This window comes from Dipodomys merriami, unplaced genomic scaffold (assembly GCF_024711535.1).
Source record: "Dipodomys merriami isolate MVZ:Mamm:240054 unplaced genomic scaffold, mDipMer1.0.p SCAF_63, whole genome shotgun sequence".
NCBI lineage: Eukaryota > Metazoa > Chordata > Mammalia > Rodentia > Heteromyidae > Dipodomys > Dipodomys merriami.
The window spans coordinates 6,210,089-6,228,666 of NW_027206213.1; the positions used below are offsets into that span (position 1 = coordinate 6,210,089).

Consider the following 18,578-nt stretch of genomic DNA (forward strand, 5'->3'; position numbering starts at 1 on the left):
ATAAACTACTATTGAAATCAATGAGAACCCCCCTACTCCCTTGTACAGAGATATTTAGGTGGGACACAGAATTATAGTGGTATGCTTCTCTAAAATGCAACTATACACAAAGTTAAACCATATTTATTTCTAATAACAGAACTGATATTATGTACAATAGAAAAAATAAAAATTTTAGGCTGAGCTTAATTGTAAAGCTTTGTTTTATAGAGTTATATTTAAATGTAACAATGTTTATAAATATTTTATGATGATTTATATATAGAACACACGTATATATGAAAAATACAGAGAAGTTATTATTAGATTATATAAAAATAATGTTTAGCCTTTTTGAAAACAATTATATGGTAATGGCTTCTTTAATTATCTGGAGAAAAATCTAGTGATTTTATCTAAATCTGCTACAATTATCAGCATGACAGACTAGTCCCATTTAAATCAATATTTTCCAATCAACATCAAAAGTACAATGTTGATATCCTACCCTTCATGGCAACAAAATACCCTTTAAAAGTTTAATTAGCTTTTAAAAGAGCAGCTTGCATTCTCTTCATTCTTAACAAGCCATTTGGACTCATTTCTAAAGGCAAGTAAAAAAGTCACTATTTCTGTATTTTTTATATTTTTCTTATTAAATCACTAATTTAATCAGTTTTTATTAAATCACTAATTTAGTTTGGTCTGACCAAACTAAAATCCCTTCTCATACATACAACTTTCTTTAGGGGATTCAAATATTCCTGTAGACCTTTGAAGACAATTACTACGAACATTCTAAGATTTGCTTTGCTAACTTGCTGTTTGATTCTTCTACCTGCTAATTGTCTCCTATATCAGTCAAGTATAATGGATAGGTTATTTTACTGGTAGTTTAAAAATTAAAGAAAAAACTTGAAGTCTTTTTTTTGTAGGATTGTTGTAATTCTTTTTTGTTATTTCTTTTAAAGAAGTCTCCAGATATCTAACAACTTCTGCAAATTTTATTCATGCTACATAATTATTACTGAATAAACAACACATTTATAAATTCATTGATTGGCATTATATTAGATTGAAAATTTACCTGCATTTTTATTTTAGATTCCTATTTATAAATACATTTTTGCATCATTCTTCCAGTAGATTCAAAATGCTCTACAAATATCCTAACAATCCTGACAACAATGAAATATTGTGTTATTAAGAGTGTTAGCTGGATGCTGGTGGCTCACGCCTGTATCCTAGCTACTCAGGAGGCTGAGATCTGAGGATTGCAATTCAAAGCCAGCCCAGGTAGGAAAGCCTGTGAGTCTCTTATCTCCAATTAACCACCAAAAAAACAGAAGTGGCACTGTGGCTCAAAGTGTTAGAGTGCTAGCCTTGAGCAAAAGAGCTCAATGACAGTGACCAGGCCCTGAGTTCAAGTCCCATGACCACCACCACCAACAACAGAGTATTAACAGAGTGAATTATTGTAGTAAGAGTATATTAATCCTAAACTCTAGAACATAAAATTCAAACATCTCTTTCAGATATCTATTTAATTACATGATCATGAATGATGATAGGCTTGCTAAATGTACTTTTGCACATTATATTATTTTTAAAAATTATTTTTTTACTTATATTCCAATACAAAGCAATAAGTAAAAGAGTCTTACATAGACTAGCTTGTTAAAGTCTATTTTGACATATGTAGAAGAAAATATATTGAGAAAGAGTAATAAAGAAAATGTTTTAAAAAAACTATCTTAAAATTACATTTTTCTTGGAGTTCATGTTTTTATATTTAAAGTGCTTTTTACATATATTACATAATCAAAAATGTTCCTTTGGATGATACAATGGCTACACTGCTAAGGCTGCCAAATGCTTGAGTGGTACACTTGGAAAACAATGAACAAAATAAATATTACCAATACTCTAAATTACAGAGATTGAGTAATGGAAACTGTCTTCTATGTAAAAGAAACATTTCAGGGAGCAATTGAAACAGTTTAATGAGCATCTAAAGCTTCCTCTAAAGGGGCTGGAAACCTTGACTTAAAATGTGCCAGGGCTCTGATCTCTAGTATTTACCCCATCCCTTCAAAGGTACAAAGATACAATTGACTTTGAAATTTAAATGACTTTCCTTAAGAAAGAAGACAATTGTACTTACACCAAGTTCTCATAAAACATGCAATGGTAGCCCTGGCAAAATTAAAAGTATGTAGTACCTGTGTTTGTAATTATCAAGAGGAATGACAACTCAAAAATTTCCCAAGAATAACTAAACCCTGTAAGATTATTAAGACTTGTTTTCTTGTTTTTTTCTTCTTTTTTTGGCCACACTTTTCCCTGCCTTAAACCAGGAGCTCTAACTCTCTAATAGCGGAGATTATAGGCATAATCACCACGCTCAGCCTAAGATTTGCTTTCAATGTCTTAGACTTGCAGCCTAATACTAACTGCAGGCTATAATAATTAAGAGAGAAGGTTTAGTAGAATACTGTGCTTTAGGGCAGAGTTGAAGCTGAATTCTAATATCAGTCTCAGCATATGGAAAAAAAAACCGCGTATGTATAAAGAACTTATATATACATATCATTAATAAGAAAGGCAGAGCCAGGCACTGAGGCTGAGATCTGAGGATTGCACTTTGAAGTCAGCCCAAGCTAGAAAGTCCATAAGACTCTTATTTCCTATAAACTACTCAAAATAAAAAAGCCAGAAGTGGTGCTGTGGCTCAAGTGGTAAAGCACTTGCTTTGAGCAAAAAGAAGTTCAGACATAGCGCCCAGGCCCAGAAAAAAAGGCACTGGGTTAGAGGCATGGCTCAAGCAGTAGAGCACCTGCTTAGGAAGTATAAGGCCCCGAGTTTATGCTTGGTATGCACCTGTACAAAAGAGGAGAGGAAGGAGGGGAGAAGAGAGAAGGAAGGAAATAATTAAATAGAAGTATCATAACACAGGATTCAATAGCAAGAAACAAAAGATTGAGGGAGCCTTCAGTCCCAAAGTGGCAAAAATAATGTCATTTTTTTTACTGACTTGTGACAGTGGAAAGAACTTCCTGTGTCTAATAATGATCCATTTTGTTATAAATACCCTCAAAGAAACATTTTTTAAAGAAATTTTAAACTTTTATTACCAAAAATCTCCTTATAGCAAACTCTTCATTTAAACATTTTTATTAGAGCCGGGCGCTGGTGGCTCACGCCTGTAATCCTAGCTACTCAGGAGGCTGAGATCTGAGGATCGCGGTTCAAAGCCAGCCCAGGCAGGAGAGACTGTGAGACTCCTATCTCCAATAAACCACCACAAAACCGGAAGTGGCGCTGTAGCTCAAGTGGTAGAGTGCTTGCTTTGAGCTGAAGAGCTGAGGGACAGCGCCCAGGCCCAGAGTTCAAGCCCCACGACCGACAAAAAAAACAAAACAAAACAAAAAACAACAAAACAATTTTATTAGATGCTACTTAGAGAATATGAAAACAATCTTTTAAAATTATTCCTTCCATTCACTCACTGACCATTTACTGAATACTTGCTGCTAGGGCTGAATTCATGAACTTGAATAGTTCATAGTTGTATGGGAGAGAGATTTATAATTAGATAATTATAGTGGGATAAACAAATGCTATAGTAAAGACACATTAAAACATACTAAAGAAATATAGGAAAGGGATTTAACTTTACCTTTTTGAAACCAGAACAACATTGTGATGATAATCTCACTGTCATAATTAGCGGAATTATTAGGTGAGCACTGTGGCTCAAGTGGTAGAGTGCTTGCCTTGTGCTGAAGAGCTCAGGAACAATGCCCAGGCCCAGAGTTCAAGCCCCATGATGGACCAAAAAAAATTATTCCCTTCATTCATTCATTTACTGAATATTCAGTGCTATGGATATCAAATTCTTGAACTCAGAATAGTTCATAGTTGAGTGGGAAAGATATTTATAATTAGAGTACAAACTCATTTTTTAATCTCCATAATAATATCCATTCTATTTTCATAAGGATGCCAGAAAAATAAGCAAGCAAGGAATCAAATACAATGCTTTGATAATGTAATATCTGAAGTCATACTATCTAGGTACAGTTCCTGTTGTCACTTTTTTTGTTTTTGGTCTGTTGTGGAGCTTCAATTCAGGGATTGGGTGCTGTTCCTGAACTTTTCACTGAAGGCCAGCACTCTACCACTTTGAGCCACAGTACCATCTCCAGTTTTCTTGTGGGTAACTAGATTAAGAGTTTTATTGCCAGACTTTCCTACCCAGGGTGGCTTCAAACTGCAATCCTCAGATCTCAGCCTCCTGAGTAGCTAGGACTACAGGTGTGAGCCATAGGCACCAGGCTCATAATGAGGATAATAAAACTTGTAATTGTTATGGTCATTAAATTAGAAAACCTAGGTAGAAGTACTCAGAAGCATGCATGACACAGACCAAGTACTCCATACTACATGGTAACTGTTAAGAAATGTAAAATTTATACATAGGTAAACTGATTCTTTAAATCTACTTGCCAAATAGATCCTGCAAATATCCAGTATTATAAGTTAAAATCAATTCATGTGTAATTTGATTATTAAATTTTATATTTAAAAATACAAAGACACAGATGTCCTACAGTTTCTAGAAACTGATAAAATATAACAGAGTTTATACAAATTCCACAAAGTAACTTTTGTTGTGTGCCTTCCCTAGGGCTTGAACTCAGGGCCTGGACATTCACTGGCCCTGAGCTGTTTTGCTCAAGGATAGTGCTCTACCACATGAGCCACAGCTCCACTTCCAGCTTTTCTTGGTGATTAACTGGTGATAAGAGTCTCTCAGGACTCTCCTGCCTGGGTTGGCTTTGAACTTTTATCCTCAGATAAAAGTTATCCTCGATTCCTCAGCACCACATAAGCAAAAAGAAAAAAGCTGGGAGTGGCATTGTGGCTCAAGTGGTAGAGCGCTAGGCTGGAGCTGAAGAGCTCAGGGACAGCGCCCAGGCACAAAGTTCAGGCCCCACGATCACCCCCCCCCCAAAAAAAAAGGAAACGCACAAAAAACACAAATTAGCAAAAACAGGTACAGGTGGAATTTATATTCCAGGATCTTATGTTTCCTCTTATCTAGAAGTACTGTTTAGGAATAATGACTTCATGGTTCTATATCTATAAATTCACCAGTTCATAATGTACTAAGTACTTACAATATACAAAAAGCCTGTAGGAAAATAAGCCAGAAATAAGAGCAAATTACTCCCGATATCAATACAGTTCTGATTAGAATTAACAATTTTTGGATTTTTCAACTAATATTCCTCACATCACTTAGCTGCCTGTTGTACAGGGGTGTAGCTGCACTGGCATTCTGTTTATTCCCGGCTTTTAAAGCTGCATCTTTTCTTGCTTGCTCAAGCAGAACTCTTGCTCTTTCTTTAAGCTCTTCTTGTCGGGATAACATTCGATGCTTAAAAGGAAAGACACAAATTAGAAGCCAGAAACAAAACAAAAATAAACAAGTAATCTACATTTCTAAACTAATTAAACATCAGACAATCTGTTGAAATAAGAGAGATCAGTAATAACACTGTAGCTTCCTTGCTAAGATTACCTATAGAAATGAAAGCAGAATATAAAAATCTTGACATGAAAGAAATAAACACATCTTTACTAACTTTATTAGAACATATTGTCATAATGTGTGTTTATACAAATGCATATAAATGCACTATATTATGTGCTATTCATCTTTGCCCAAGGTAACAGTATAATGTGGGAACCAAAGATAGTTTTAAACATTCAGCTTTTATTTTTATAGTCTAATAGAATTGATAGCAATGTATCCCCAAATTTATATACTGATAAAGATAATATATGATAATAATTTTATAAAATGACAAATATTTATGGAAAATTCAAAACTATTATATTTTGTAAAAAAAAAACTAAGTCTGATTTCCTTCTTCCTTGTTCACTCTCCTTAAAATGAAACAAGCATATGAAAATTGGGAAAATATTCCCTTGGGTTGGTTTGTAATCTTTCAAGCCCTGGTACCAGGACTTAAACAACTCAAGGTCTCTCACACTTTTTCTACTTTTTTGCTCACATCTGACACTCTGAGTCATGTCACCAGACCTGGAAATCAGTTCCTAAATGGTGGCAACAACCAAAAGTACAATATACAGAATCTTCTTTTTTTTGAGACAGAGTCTTATTATGTAGACAGGGTAGCCTGGACTTCTGATCTTCCTGTCTCAACCTCCTGAGTACTGGGATTATAGGCAGTACCACCCATACTCCTGAAAGTCCAAAGTCCAAAGTCTTTTTTAAAAAATTAATATAGCCATGTTTTAGTTTTAGATAATGATTATTGTTATGTTTAACTTCTCTTCCCTTTTACAGTATAATTTTATAGTCAAAGAAAAGGAAGTAAACAATAAATCTGTTGTTTCATTTACTATTATGTGAAACTATCTGAAAAGACCACTTTAGGATAAAATCTTCATAGTTGACTATTACTACTTTTTAAACCCTTTTTCTGTAATCTTAATGTTTTCCTGAAAAAAAAAAAGCATAAGTAGGCTAAGCATGTGGCTTAGTGGTAGAGTGTTTGCCTAGCATGCATGAAGCCCTGGGTTTGATTCCTCAGTACCACATAAACAGAAAAAAACCAAAAGTGGCATTGTTGCACACTAAGCCTTAAGCAAAAAGTTCAGGGACAGTGCTTAGGCCCGGAGTTCAAGCCCCAAGACTGGCCAAAAAAAAAAAAGTGCATAATCTTATTTTATTTTTAGCATATGCATGAGGTCTGGAACTATCACCACTACCTAATTCCAGAACATTTTCATCACTCAGGATTAGAAGGGGAGCACTGCACCAGTGGCTCACACTTGTGATTCTAGCTATTCAGGACATTGAGATCTGAAGAATGTGGTTCAAAAGCCAGCCAAGGCAGAAAAGTTTGTGAGAATATCATCTCCAATTAACCACCAAAAAGCTGGAAGTAGAATTGTTACTGAAGTGATAGAATGCTAGCCTTGAGCAAAAAAAGCTCAGGGACAGTACCAAGGTCCTAAGCTCAAGCCCCAGGAATACTCCCACACACACAAAAATCAGGTTTAAATTATTGTCCCAGTAATAATAAGCAATGTAACGTTGAAAAGATGTCACTTAAAACAATAGTGTAATTCCATTATATAATATATAAATTATATAATTTTGGAGTGACACCTGGGTTCAAATGCCAGTTCTATCACTTAATTGTAGACAAAAGATAAAAGTAGACTATCTTTCATAAAGATAGTGTAATGATTAAATAATAGTTTACTGAGTACTGGCATATGATAAATGCTAAATAAAAGTTAAACATTACCATTAAAAAGAACCCTCCATTTCCTTACCTTAGAAATGAGAATAGATTATCTTTAAGTCCTATGTTAGGTCTAAATTCTATAGTCCTTTCGTGGTTTCAACCCAGCTACACAAATAGTGAAAAAACTGCTTTGGCCTTAAAAGCACATGAGCATATTTTTTTTTTCTGATTAGTCAAAATACTTCATATTCATTATAGAATTTTTAGAAAATACATATAAGTAAAAAAAACTGAAAAAAATGTACTTTATGTTATTCAGAGATCATTACTATAGAATTGTGCTCCCCACCCCCTTTTACCCACAGTGCTGGGGATAAATATTCTTAGGAAGTGCTCAATAATAGTATTATACCCCAGGCCTATCATGTTTTTTTCATTTTAATATTTTGTTGAAAGCTTTTATTCATGCCCTTATATTTTTTCTTAAGAACATATTTTTTTTTTTTTTTTGCCAGTCATGGGGCCTGAACTCTGGGCCTGGCCGCTGTCCCTCAGCTGTTCAGCTCAAGGCTAGCGCTCTACCACTGGAGCCACAGCACCACTTCCAGCTTTTTCTGCTTATGTGGTGCTGAGGAATCGAACTCAGGGCCTCATGCATGCAAGGCAAGCACTCTATCACTGAGCCACCTTCCCAGCCCCAGAACATAATTTTAATAGGCTAGCTAGAATTCTATTATTTAGAAGACTTGTACTTTAATTCATTTTATTGGACATATAGGTTGTCAACAATGCTTCCCTATAGCAATATATATATATATATATATATATTTTTTTTTTTTTTTTTTTTTTTTTTTTTTTGTTACCAGTCCTGAGGTTTGAACTCAAGGCCTAGGTGCTGTCCCTGAGCTTTTCTGCAAGCTTCAGTCAGGGCGTTTTCTTGTTTTGTTTTAAATTTAAATTTAATTCTAAAGATGATGTATAGAGGGGTTACAGAAGTTACATAAGTAAGGTAATGAGTACATTTCTTTTCAATCAGTTTTACCCCCTTCCCTCCCTTATTTTCTCCTATTCTCATCCTCTCCCCTACCCCATGACCAATTCTCCTCCCTCCCAAGTTATAAAGTTTATTTCCAACTAGTGTCTGGTGAGTATTACTGTTACAGTGGTTCATCCTTAGTCCTAGCTCTTCTGTGATTCCCCTTCCTTTTCCCAAATTAGATAAACTTATATTACAAGACAAAGGTTTCCTTTGGTTTATTCCCAATCAGGGTCTTTTGTTTTGTTTTTGTGATTAACTGGGGCTAAGAGTCTCATGGATTTTCTTTTTTCTTTCTTTTTTTTTTGGGTCTGGTCGTGGCACCTGAACTCTGGGCCTGGGCACTGTCCCTCAGCTCTTCAGGTCAAGGCTAGCGCTCTACCACTTGAGCCACAGCGCCACTTCCGGCTTTTTTCTTTTTGCTTATGTGGTGTTGAGGAATCGAACCCAGGGCCTCATGCATGCAAGGCAAGGGCTCTACCACTGAGCCACCTTCCCAGCCCGTCTCATGGATTTTCTTGCCTAGGCTGCCTTCAAACTGTGATCCTCAGATCTCAACCTCCTGAATAGTTAAGGCTATAAGCATCAGCCACTGACACTCAGCTATAACAAATTTTTATGAACAGCCTTTTATGCAAATTTTCATATACAATTACAGCTGTATAAAAATCTCTTCAGAAATAATTCTGGAAAGAAAGATTTAAGGGGATAAACATCTTTTTGTTGTTGTGGTGGTGGTGGTTGTGGTGGTGGTGGTTGTGGTGGTGGTGGTGGTACTAGGGATTGAGCTTAGGACTATTTAGTTATATCCTTAGCCATTTTTTGAATTTTATTTTGAGACAGTCTGGCTAAGTTGCCTAAGCTCAATCAAGTAATCCTCCTGCCTCAGCTTTTCAGGTTATTTGGGACTACAGGCATCATATAGCCAGCTGACATAAACTAACTTTCTTTTCTATTCTTTTTACTTTTCTTTCTCTCTCTCCTTTCCTTCCTTCCTTTTTCCTTCCCCTATTCCTCTCTCCTTCCCCCTTCCCTTCCTCTATCTCTCTCTCTTCCATTTTCCCTTCCTTTTTCCCTTCCCTTTCCTTTCCCCCTTCATTTCCTTTTCCTCTTCTCCTTCCCTTTCCTTTTTTCTCCCCTTCCCTTTCCCCTGATTTGCTACCTACCTGCCTGTCTTTTGGGGCTGGGAACTGAATCCAGAGCCTTCCACATGCTAGGCAGCATTGCAATACTGAGCTACATTCCAGCCCATTAACCTTTTGAAGGGATTTGATGCCCATTGCTAAATTGCCCTTTAGTAATGCTGACTGCTCTACATTTGGGTTATGACTTTTTAGTGCTATTAAGATGACAAAGTTTAGGAGCATGGGCCTTGTATTCAGATAATATTGGTTTTGTATACATACTTTAAATTTTATTCTATGATCTTAGGTAACTTTATAAACCCCACATTCTCCATTTTTAAAATGGGATTCAACCATTCACCTCATGGGAGGCAAAGTTTAAGAGCAAGATCTGTATAAGATATGTGATTGTTATCACAAGTACTAGGCCTCGGTGGGCAACAAAGTAACTGTTAAGGCTACGTAAAACATTAACTTACCATTTCCTATAAATAAATGCATTAAGAATGTCCATTATTTTACTTACTACAAAAAAAGGCAATTAAATTCTGATATACTAGGTTCTATACTTAATATCTTAATTTCAGAAAATCTAAAAATACAAATATATATATATATATATATGAGAATTGATAAAAAATAGTGCATAAGAGAGAAATAGGTCAAAATCTACCTGTTATATATAACTTTGTAAAAACATGTTAGCCTTTGTATTATAGTTTGGGTGTCAGACATTATTCTTATCAGCCAAGTGTCAAATACACCTTTAAATTTCATCTATGCAAAATCCTGATTCATAAATTTATGGCCAATGAATGAATATATCTGCAGCTGGAGGTGGTTTCATCATCCACTATAGCATTTTAATCATCTGATTTTCCAATTTGTTTACAATGAGAAATGATACCTAATATTTTATAATTGGTAACATATTAAAGTGTTCTATGAATGAATATAAAAAGAAACAAAACCATAAAAGAACTATCAAATATATATACTCACCATTCTAACCCACTTACCTGCACCATTTTGGAAGACTGATCAGCATGATTTAAAGTGGTTCTATCAGCATCTGAATCAGATTCTATCTGCCTCAGAGAAGTACGTTTTTTCTTTGCAAGGTCTGCATCTCTACTATATGAGTATCCAAGTTTAGAAGTAGGAGATAAACTTGCTGTTTTAGTAGGTGATTCAGCATCGGATCTACATTCCAGGGGTCTAGAAGTTTCTATTTTCTCTTGTTCTAAGTTACTCCTGACTTCTACATTCTTAAACTTTTGTTGTTCTGTCTCTTCACAAATCAAGGGTGGAGATACATCCTTCTTCTTATCACTAACGTATAAGTCACTTAATTCTAAAGTCTCAGCTTTTAGTAGTCTCTTCTTGCCTAACAAAATCTGTGCCTGGGTTGAATCTGTATTGGAACATATTCCAGGGTCATCAGATCCTGAAGTCCTTCCAGAGCTCTGCTGGGATTTCTGGGGTTCTGTATCACTTTTAGTCCTGCGAGAATAAGGAGAGGCTGCGCTTGGACTAAGGTGATCATCAGGAGTCTGATGCTCACTTTCTGACTCTCCAACCCCACTATCATTTACAAATACAGAATCATCCTGGGACAAGAAGTCGACTGCTCCACTGGTAGGCTGCTGTTGTGGTTCAGGTTCCCGCTTTAGATCACTAAGCTCTGCATAGAATTTTTCTTGATCCACAGAACTGTTTGTATCTGTTTCATAGTTTCCAACTTTATATGTGCTTTTACTGCTATTTTCCTCTATCTGAACAACATTTAGTTCTTGGCCACTGAAATGTGCCCTTATTTGATAGAGGTAAGTCATAACAGTCAGTTTATCAGGAATTGCCAATAAAACCATATCAGAAGGCTCCAATAACCGGGAAATTCCTATGCTGGCAAATCCATCATAAGCCTTCAAAGGAGAAAAAAAAAACACAAGATATAAATATAGTAAGATATGAATATAAAAATTAGGTAAGTAGTATATAGTATATAGGTATAGTATAGGTACAATATAGGTACCCATAATAACATACAGGTATAATACAATACTATGGGTAGAATATAGGTACTCAGACTGTCTATTCTTATTTTTTAATTTTTTAATTTATTTATTGTGCTGGTCCTGGGGCTTGAACTCAGGGCCTGAGCGCTGTGCTGAGCCTGGGGCTGAACCTTTGGGCTAGGGTTCTAACACAAGTTACAGTTCCTCTTCTGGCTTTTGGTGGTGAATTGGAGATGAGAGTCTCATTGACTGCAAAAAGCCCCAACAAACAAACAAACAAACAAACAAACAAAAAAACCCTCAGATCTCAGCCTCCTGAGTAGATAGAATTTTAGGCATGAGCTACTGGGCACCCAGCTCATCCATCCACTTTTAACACAACAAAACTTAATTTTTGTTGTTGTTGTAGGGTATATAAGGTTACTAGCCAATGTCATATGAAAGAAGAAAATTCCAAACATCAGAAACGTATAAAAATGGGTAAAAGAGGAAATAGTTTACTAAAAACAATGGAAATATTCTTTTCCAAAAAGAAAATATGAACAAATGATTGTTAAAAAACATACAAAAGGGCTGGGAAGGTGGCTCAGTGGTAGAGTGTTTGCCTTGCATGCATGAGGCCCTGGGTTCAATTCCTCAGCACCATATAAACAGAAAAAGCTGTAGCTCAAATGGTAGAATGCTTGCCTTGAGCTGAAGAGCTCAGGGACAGTACCCAGGCCCAGAGTTCAGGCCCCACGACCAAAAAAGAAAACAAACAAACAAACAAAAAAACCCACACAAAAACCTGAGAATAGATTTACAAAACGAAGAACTAAGGTATAAAGAAATATTAGACCAATGTACCCCCAATTTTATTGTGCCTATCAACTGCTTGTTACTACAGTCATGTGACTACAATAATTTGTAAAGAAAAAGCAGAGCTAGGTAAGTGCAAAGAACTAATGATCAGATTCCCTGAGAGAAATACAAATGAATGCCATTAGGCTTAGAAACATAGAAACATTTTTTAAATGCCTAATAAGACTGGTTTTTTCATAAGGAAAATTCATCCATTTTGGAAAGAATGAAATGTTTTGAGTACTACAATCTCGTTGAGAATGTAAGGCTGCATTGTGTTATTTTTGTTAGCCTTTAAATGACTGCGGTATATCAGGTTTTTCTAGTTTTGAAGAATCAAAGCTGTTTCTCAATTTACAATTAATTATTACTATCCTGAACTAACCCTTCAAAACAATACTGTTGCTAGGAAGCATTAAAAGTATGGCTAAAAGTTTAGATATACTTTCTGAAGAAGTATATCTAAGTAAGAATTCTATAATATATTCTTATTTTGGGATGTTAAACCAGCTATTCTTCATAACAAGTTAAGACTTAGAAGTACAATTCAAAGTTTTTCTTAAGAGAAATGCCAGAAAATTATTTAACAATTGAGAAGGAATCATTCTTTTTCACTTCATGTTAAAATATATTTCTCCCTTAGAATTTAATCTGTTTGTCCTGTAGTTTAATAAATGAAAAACAAATTGTGATATTAAAACCTCTTCAATTTTCACAGCACTGTGCTTCATAATATTGGTACTTCAAGATACTTACTACAGAGAATGGCTCAGTTGGTGTGCATGTATAGACTTGTTTGTTATTTTACATGTTTTAGGAAAATTGAAGTCATTTTCCTCCTTGTGTACCTTGACTACTTGATTGACAGACGTCAATTGCAGATCATCAAGGAAAGCACCACAAGAAGTATTATAAACATTTCCTAATTATCTAAAACAATGACCTACTGGTTAAGATCCAATGCCACAGGTAAATACCTTTTTTTATTCAGCATTTTTTTATAGACCTGGGAAAATGATTAGCTTTCTTGTGAAATAACTCCTGCTGGTGTTTTGCTTCATACAGCAATTCATTTAATGCACACTAATTGCACTAAAAACATTTTAAAAACAAACCAGGGTTCTTGTAAGGGAGGCAAGACTTTATAAAAGAACTTTTCCATAGGATAACCTCTTCTGCTATGGCCATTTACCAACTGTCTTTTTAGTTTGTGTATAGAGATTTTTTTTTTAATCTCCTAGAGGAAATTGCTTTATTCAATCCTAAATGTTATTAAACTGGCTAAGGAAGAGTCATTGCCAGTCATGTTATCCACCTTGGTGGAACTTAAGACACAGGCATTGTTCCTTATACAGCTTTACATACAACATTATCAGGAAGAACCTCATAAAGCTGGAAATAATTTGCAGCTAAGCAACTAAGATATGCACTGTAGATTTCACATAAGAAGTTGCAAATGATGAAACAAAAGATGGCATAGCCTTAAACAGTTCAATGAATAGAACCATCCAAGTTAAAAGGCTTTCTAAAAGGTATGATATCTTCTCTGGAAAATCTGGAAATTTGGGGATTGAACCAGGGTCTAGCACATGGTAAATTCTTACTCTACCACTTAGATACATTCCCAGCTCTCAGAAAACTTCCTAATAAGATAAGCCTATATTATTAATAAATACTTATATATTATAGCATATAAATGTATATTATATATTAGTATATTTATATAATATAAAAACCCAAGGTATTCTCACCATTATTAAATTCCTAAAAAAGAACTAGTGCCAAGTGTGACTTAAGCCTTAATGAGATTCCCCATATTAATTAAAAATGTATAGCTAAGTAAAATGGATACCATTTCCTTTTTTAAATTTTGAACAGTAAAATGAAAGCTCTACTTTATATAAATAATAATGGCTTATTTATGAGGCAGTCTTGGTATGTTGAGCTTATGGCTCAAAGTCTCCTCCCATCTTAGCCTCTTGAACAGTTGGAAACACCAGCATATACCACTACAACTGACTAGCAATTAATGTTTCATTCTATAATGCATACATTTATAATAAAATTAGCTTAGTATTATTTGATTCAAGTGCAGGAAAATGAAGGTAAGGTATTGTCACACAGATGGGCTGGTAGCCTATCCCTGTAATCCTAGCTATTCAGCAGGCTGAACCTGGAGGATTGGAGTTTAAAAAAAAGCCCGGGGAGAAAAGTCTCCATCTCCAATTAACCAGCAGATTGCCATACTGGAGGCATGGCTCAAATGATAGAGTGCTGCTGTGGGCAAGAAGCTAGGTGAGTGTGAGGACCTAAGTTCAAACCTAGTACTAGCACAACAAACTTAAAACAAATCCTGTCATATATATGGACACAATTTCATTAATAAAAGCATTTCTCTTCAATAGACATAGCATTTCCAAAATTATACAAGAGATAATTCAAATGACTTGTTAGCATGCACATCGAAAGGGTGTTTTTGGTTTTGGTTTTTTGGTTTTTAGGAATCAATGTTGGGACACACTGGAGATTGAATCAAAGCCTTTAAGTACTCTTCCACTGATCTGACTCCCCAACTCCAAGAAAGGTAATTTCTTCCTTCCTTTCTCCTCTCCTCTCTTTTGGTGATACTAGGATTTGAATTTAGGGCCTCATTCGGCTTGCTTGATGGGTGATATATTTCAACTTAAAAAAATTGGAGTTTTAAAATGTATATTACTCCAGGATCAGCATTATATATTTGCAAAGAAATAGTCATTTTAATGGCAATATACAATAGTTAGAGAGCAATAAAAATAAAACTGTTTTAATTAAATTCTTGTTTTGTCAATTGAACTATCAAGATTCTAAAATGTTAATCACTAGTGATTCTAATTATTTAACGTATACTGAAAACTTTTATCCCAATCAGAGGTAATTAACCATTTGTCCTATGTGCATTTTTGTTAATGGACTTCTCAGAAGAATATAAAGAAATAAATAATTAGATTGAAAAATAATTAGGATGAAAAACATTGTTAAGGTGAATTTGGGAAACAGTAAATTTAATGTTTTAATAAGCCCATTAAATAATGATTTTAAAGGAGTGATAAATTTATTTGTAGTAGTATGCAAGATAAGATATGAAAGATAAGATATGCAAGTAAGATATGAAAGTATCAGTGATCTCTGAAGGCAATGAAGTTTCAGGCATGACTCATCAACCATGATTTGTGACTTCAATTCACCATGGAAAGAAATGTTAAAGTTTGCCTAAAGAATTATAAAAACAAAATTTTCACAAATTATGTTATTCACAGATCACAAGTTAATAATGCCAACTAAATCAGGCATAGTGACTGGTATCTCTAATCCTAGCTACTTGGGAGATGGAGACTGAAGGGAATTATAGTTCAAGACAAGTCCTGGTAAAAAGTTAGTGGAACTCTATTTCAATCAAACAGCCAGGCAAGGTGGTACCACCTTTGGTCCCAGCTGAACAGGAGACTGTAGGTAAGAGGTTTGTGATCTGAGGAGGCTGTAAGGAAGAGGACTGTGGTCTTTGCCTGAGGTTAGCCCAAGGCAAAACCTTGAGATCCCACCAAAATAAATAATAACGAATACAATAAAGAACTTCAGTATGGCTTAAAAGTAAGAGTGCTTGCCTAAGCCGGGCGCTGGTGGCTCACGCCTGTAATCCTAGCTACTCAGGAGGCTGAGATCTGAGGATCGCGGTTCAAAGCCAGCCCGGGCAGGAGAGACCGTGAGACTCCTATCTCCAATAAACCACCAGAAAACCAGAAGTGGCGCTGTAGCTCAAGTGGTAGAGCGCTCGCCTTGAGCTGAAGAGCTGAGGGACAGCGCCCAGGCCCAGAGTTCAAGCCCCACGGCCGACAAAAAAGAAAAAAAAAAAAGAGTGCTTGCCTAGCAAGCTGAATGCTCTGAGTTCGAATCCCAGTACCACCAAGCAAACAAAAAACTGCTTTGAGATAACAATGTATTTCATTCATTGCTAGATGAAGAATTCAATTCAGTGCAAATATTGAGTATCTGTTGTATGAAGAGTTAGGTACACTTCCCTCCTTGCACACAGAAAATTATATATACTATACTTTGTGCTCTGAGGTAAAAAGCCTGAAAACTGGGTGCTGGTGGCTTACCACTGTAATCTTCTGACTAAGAAGGCCGAGATCTGAGGATCTTGGTTCAAAGCCAGACTGGGCAGCAAAGTCTTTGAGAGTCATATCAACTAACCAGCAAAAAGCTGAAGTGGAGATGTGGCTCAAGTAATAGAGCACTAGTATTATGTGAAAAAGCTAAGGGATAGTGCCCAGGCTCTAAGTTCAAACCTCAGTACCAGCATGTACACACACACACACACACACACACACACACACACACACACACACACACACACACACACACACACACACACACACACACACACACACACACACACACACACACACACACACACACCATGAAAAGCAAAGCAAAGCAATACAAAAGCCTGAAGTACAGTCGGCTGGCCTGCCCAGGAGGCTCCATAAACAGCTACTCCCATACCCATTAAAACATTCTGATCTTAGTATATTATGTGTAGAATATGTATATAGTTTTCTAGACAGTAAAAAGAACTACTGTTAATATCTTTTTGCTTCTATGAATTAGGCACTCTCTCTTACATTTAGTATGTTCCTGCTCTCTTCTTTTAACATACTTTAAATTTTACATAATAGTTAAAGCACAACAGTTTTGAGTGCATTTTTATTATTGTGTCAATTTTTCTGTATTGGTACCAGAGCTTGACCTTAGAGCCTTAACAACCTACTCAGTTTTTTTTGCTCACAGATGGTGCTCTACCACTTAAGCCACACCTTCAGTTCAGCATTTTGATGGTTAATTGGAAATGGATGAATTTGCTCAGGCTTTGAACCAAGATCTTCAGGTTGTAAATTCCTGTGTGTCTTCCTTTGAGCCAAGAGTACCTGTCTTAGGTGCACTTTTTTGAAGTTACAATTTTAGAATAAAAGCAATATGCTTTCAAAAATATTTAATAGTTAATGAAAGTCATATATAATCTGATGCCTGTTGGACAGTTGTGATCTTTAAAATCTATGACAAACCAGAGAATTCATGAATCTTATTTCAACTGTAGGAAGCAGAACACTTGTATCCATGACCTCACTATGAAACTATGTATTTCTTAATTTATTTTTTTAAATTATTATAATAGCCAGGCGCCAGTGGCACACGCCTGTAATCTTAGCTACTAAGGAGGCTGAGATCTGAGGATCACAGTTCAAAGCCAGCCCAGGCAGGAAAGTTTTATCTCCAATTAACTACCAGAAAACTAAAAGTGGCACTGTGGCTCAAGTGGTAAAGCACTAGCCTTGAGCTGAAGAGCTGAGAGACAGCAGCCAGGCCCAGAATTCAAGCCCCATGACTGACCAAAAAACTTGTTATTATAAAGGTGATGTACAAAGCATTTATAGTTATGTAAGTCAGGTAAAGACTTTTTGGACAATGTTACCCCTTCCTTGCTCTTTCCCAGTTTTTCCCTCAAAACTACATATTGCATTCTTCCGTAATTCTTACCTTTTTGTTGTTTTCTTTAATATCTTGAGGATTCAGAGACTTGTAGTCACTGAAGGAGAAAAATGGGACAATGGGTACATATAATATTAGATTTACAAAGCTGTTTTTAAAAAACTTGAATCTAAAACTATGACATTCAATAATAAAGAAGAAAAACTAGCAGTTTCACAGCAATTCAATCAGTAAAGCCAACAGTATTGAAAATAAAGGAAATAAATAAAAGCTTTTAACCCAGAAGAGAAGTAGAGAGAGAGGACCAGAGTAGCCAGATAACCACATTTATCATAATGTAATCCTTTGCTGTTACTGTACAAACACCTATAGGCCTTTTATCTCATCTCATTTGTACACTAACACAATTTTCATGATAATTTAAAGTCAATTTTTTGTATAATATTAAGGTGAAAATCATTTTTTTTAAAAAGGGAAAAAGTACCAAGGAAGAAAAACTTTCTGTTATACAGTTCTGTCAATAAAGCAAGAGACATGGTTACTAAACAACATAAAGTATATAAAAATATATATAAAGTCAAGTATTTAAGGATACATACTAAGAACTTATTTTGTGATTTTTTTGGGGGGTCTGGTTGTGGGGCCTGAACTCTGGGCCAGGGCACTGTCCCTCAGGCTCTTCAGCTCAAGGCTAGCGCTCTACCACTTGAGCCACAGCGCCACTTGCGGCTTTTTTCTTTTTGCTTATGAGGAATTGAACCCAGGG

At 35.6% G+C, this 18,578-nt stretch overlaps 1 protein-coding gene across 7 annotated transcripts in view; it reads right to left on the reverse strand.

Annotated features, from left to right (window-relative positions):
- Nucleotides 1–18,578, reverse strand: part of Ehbp1 (EH domain binding protein 1) — a 305,708-nt gene that overhangs the window by 76,800 nt on the left and 210,330 nt on the right. For all 7 annotated transcript variants that reach the window (XM_070004546.1, XM_070004547.1, XM_070004551.1 and 4 more), the window contains 3 exons: nucleotides 17,861–17,909; nucleotides 10,448–11,353; nucleotides 5,279–5,422 (listed from right to left, as the gene is read on the reverse strand). In XM_070004546.1, coding sequence (XP_069860647.1) covers nucleotides 5,279–5,422; nucleotides 10,448–11,353; nucleotides 17,861–17,909 — 1,099 coding nt within the window. The remainder of the gene's footprint in view (nucleotides 1–5,278; nucleotides 5,423–10,447; nucleotides 11,354–17,860; nucleotides 17,910–18,578) is intronic.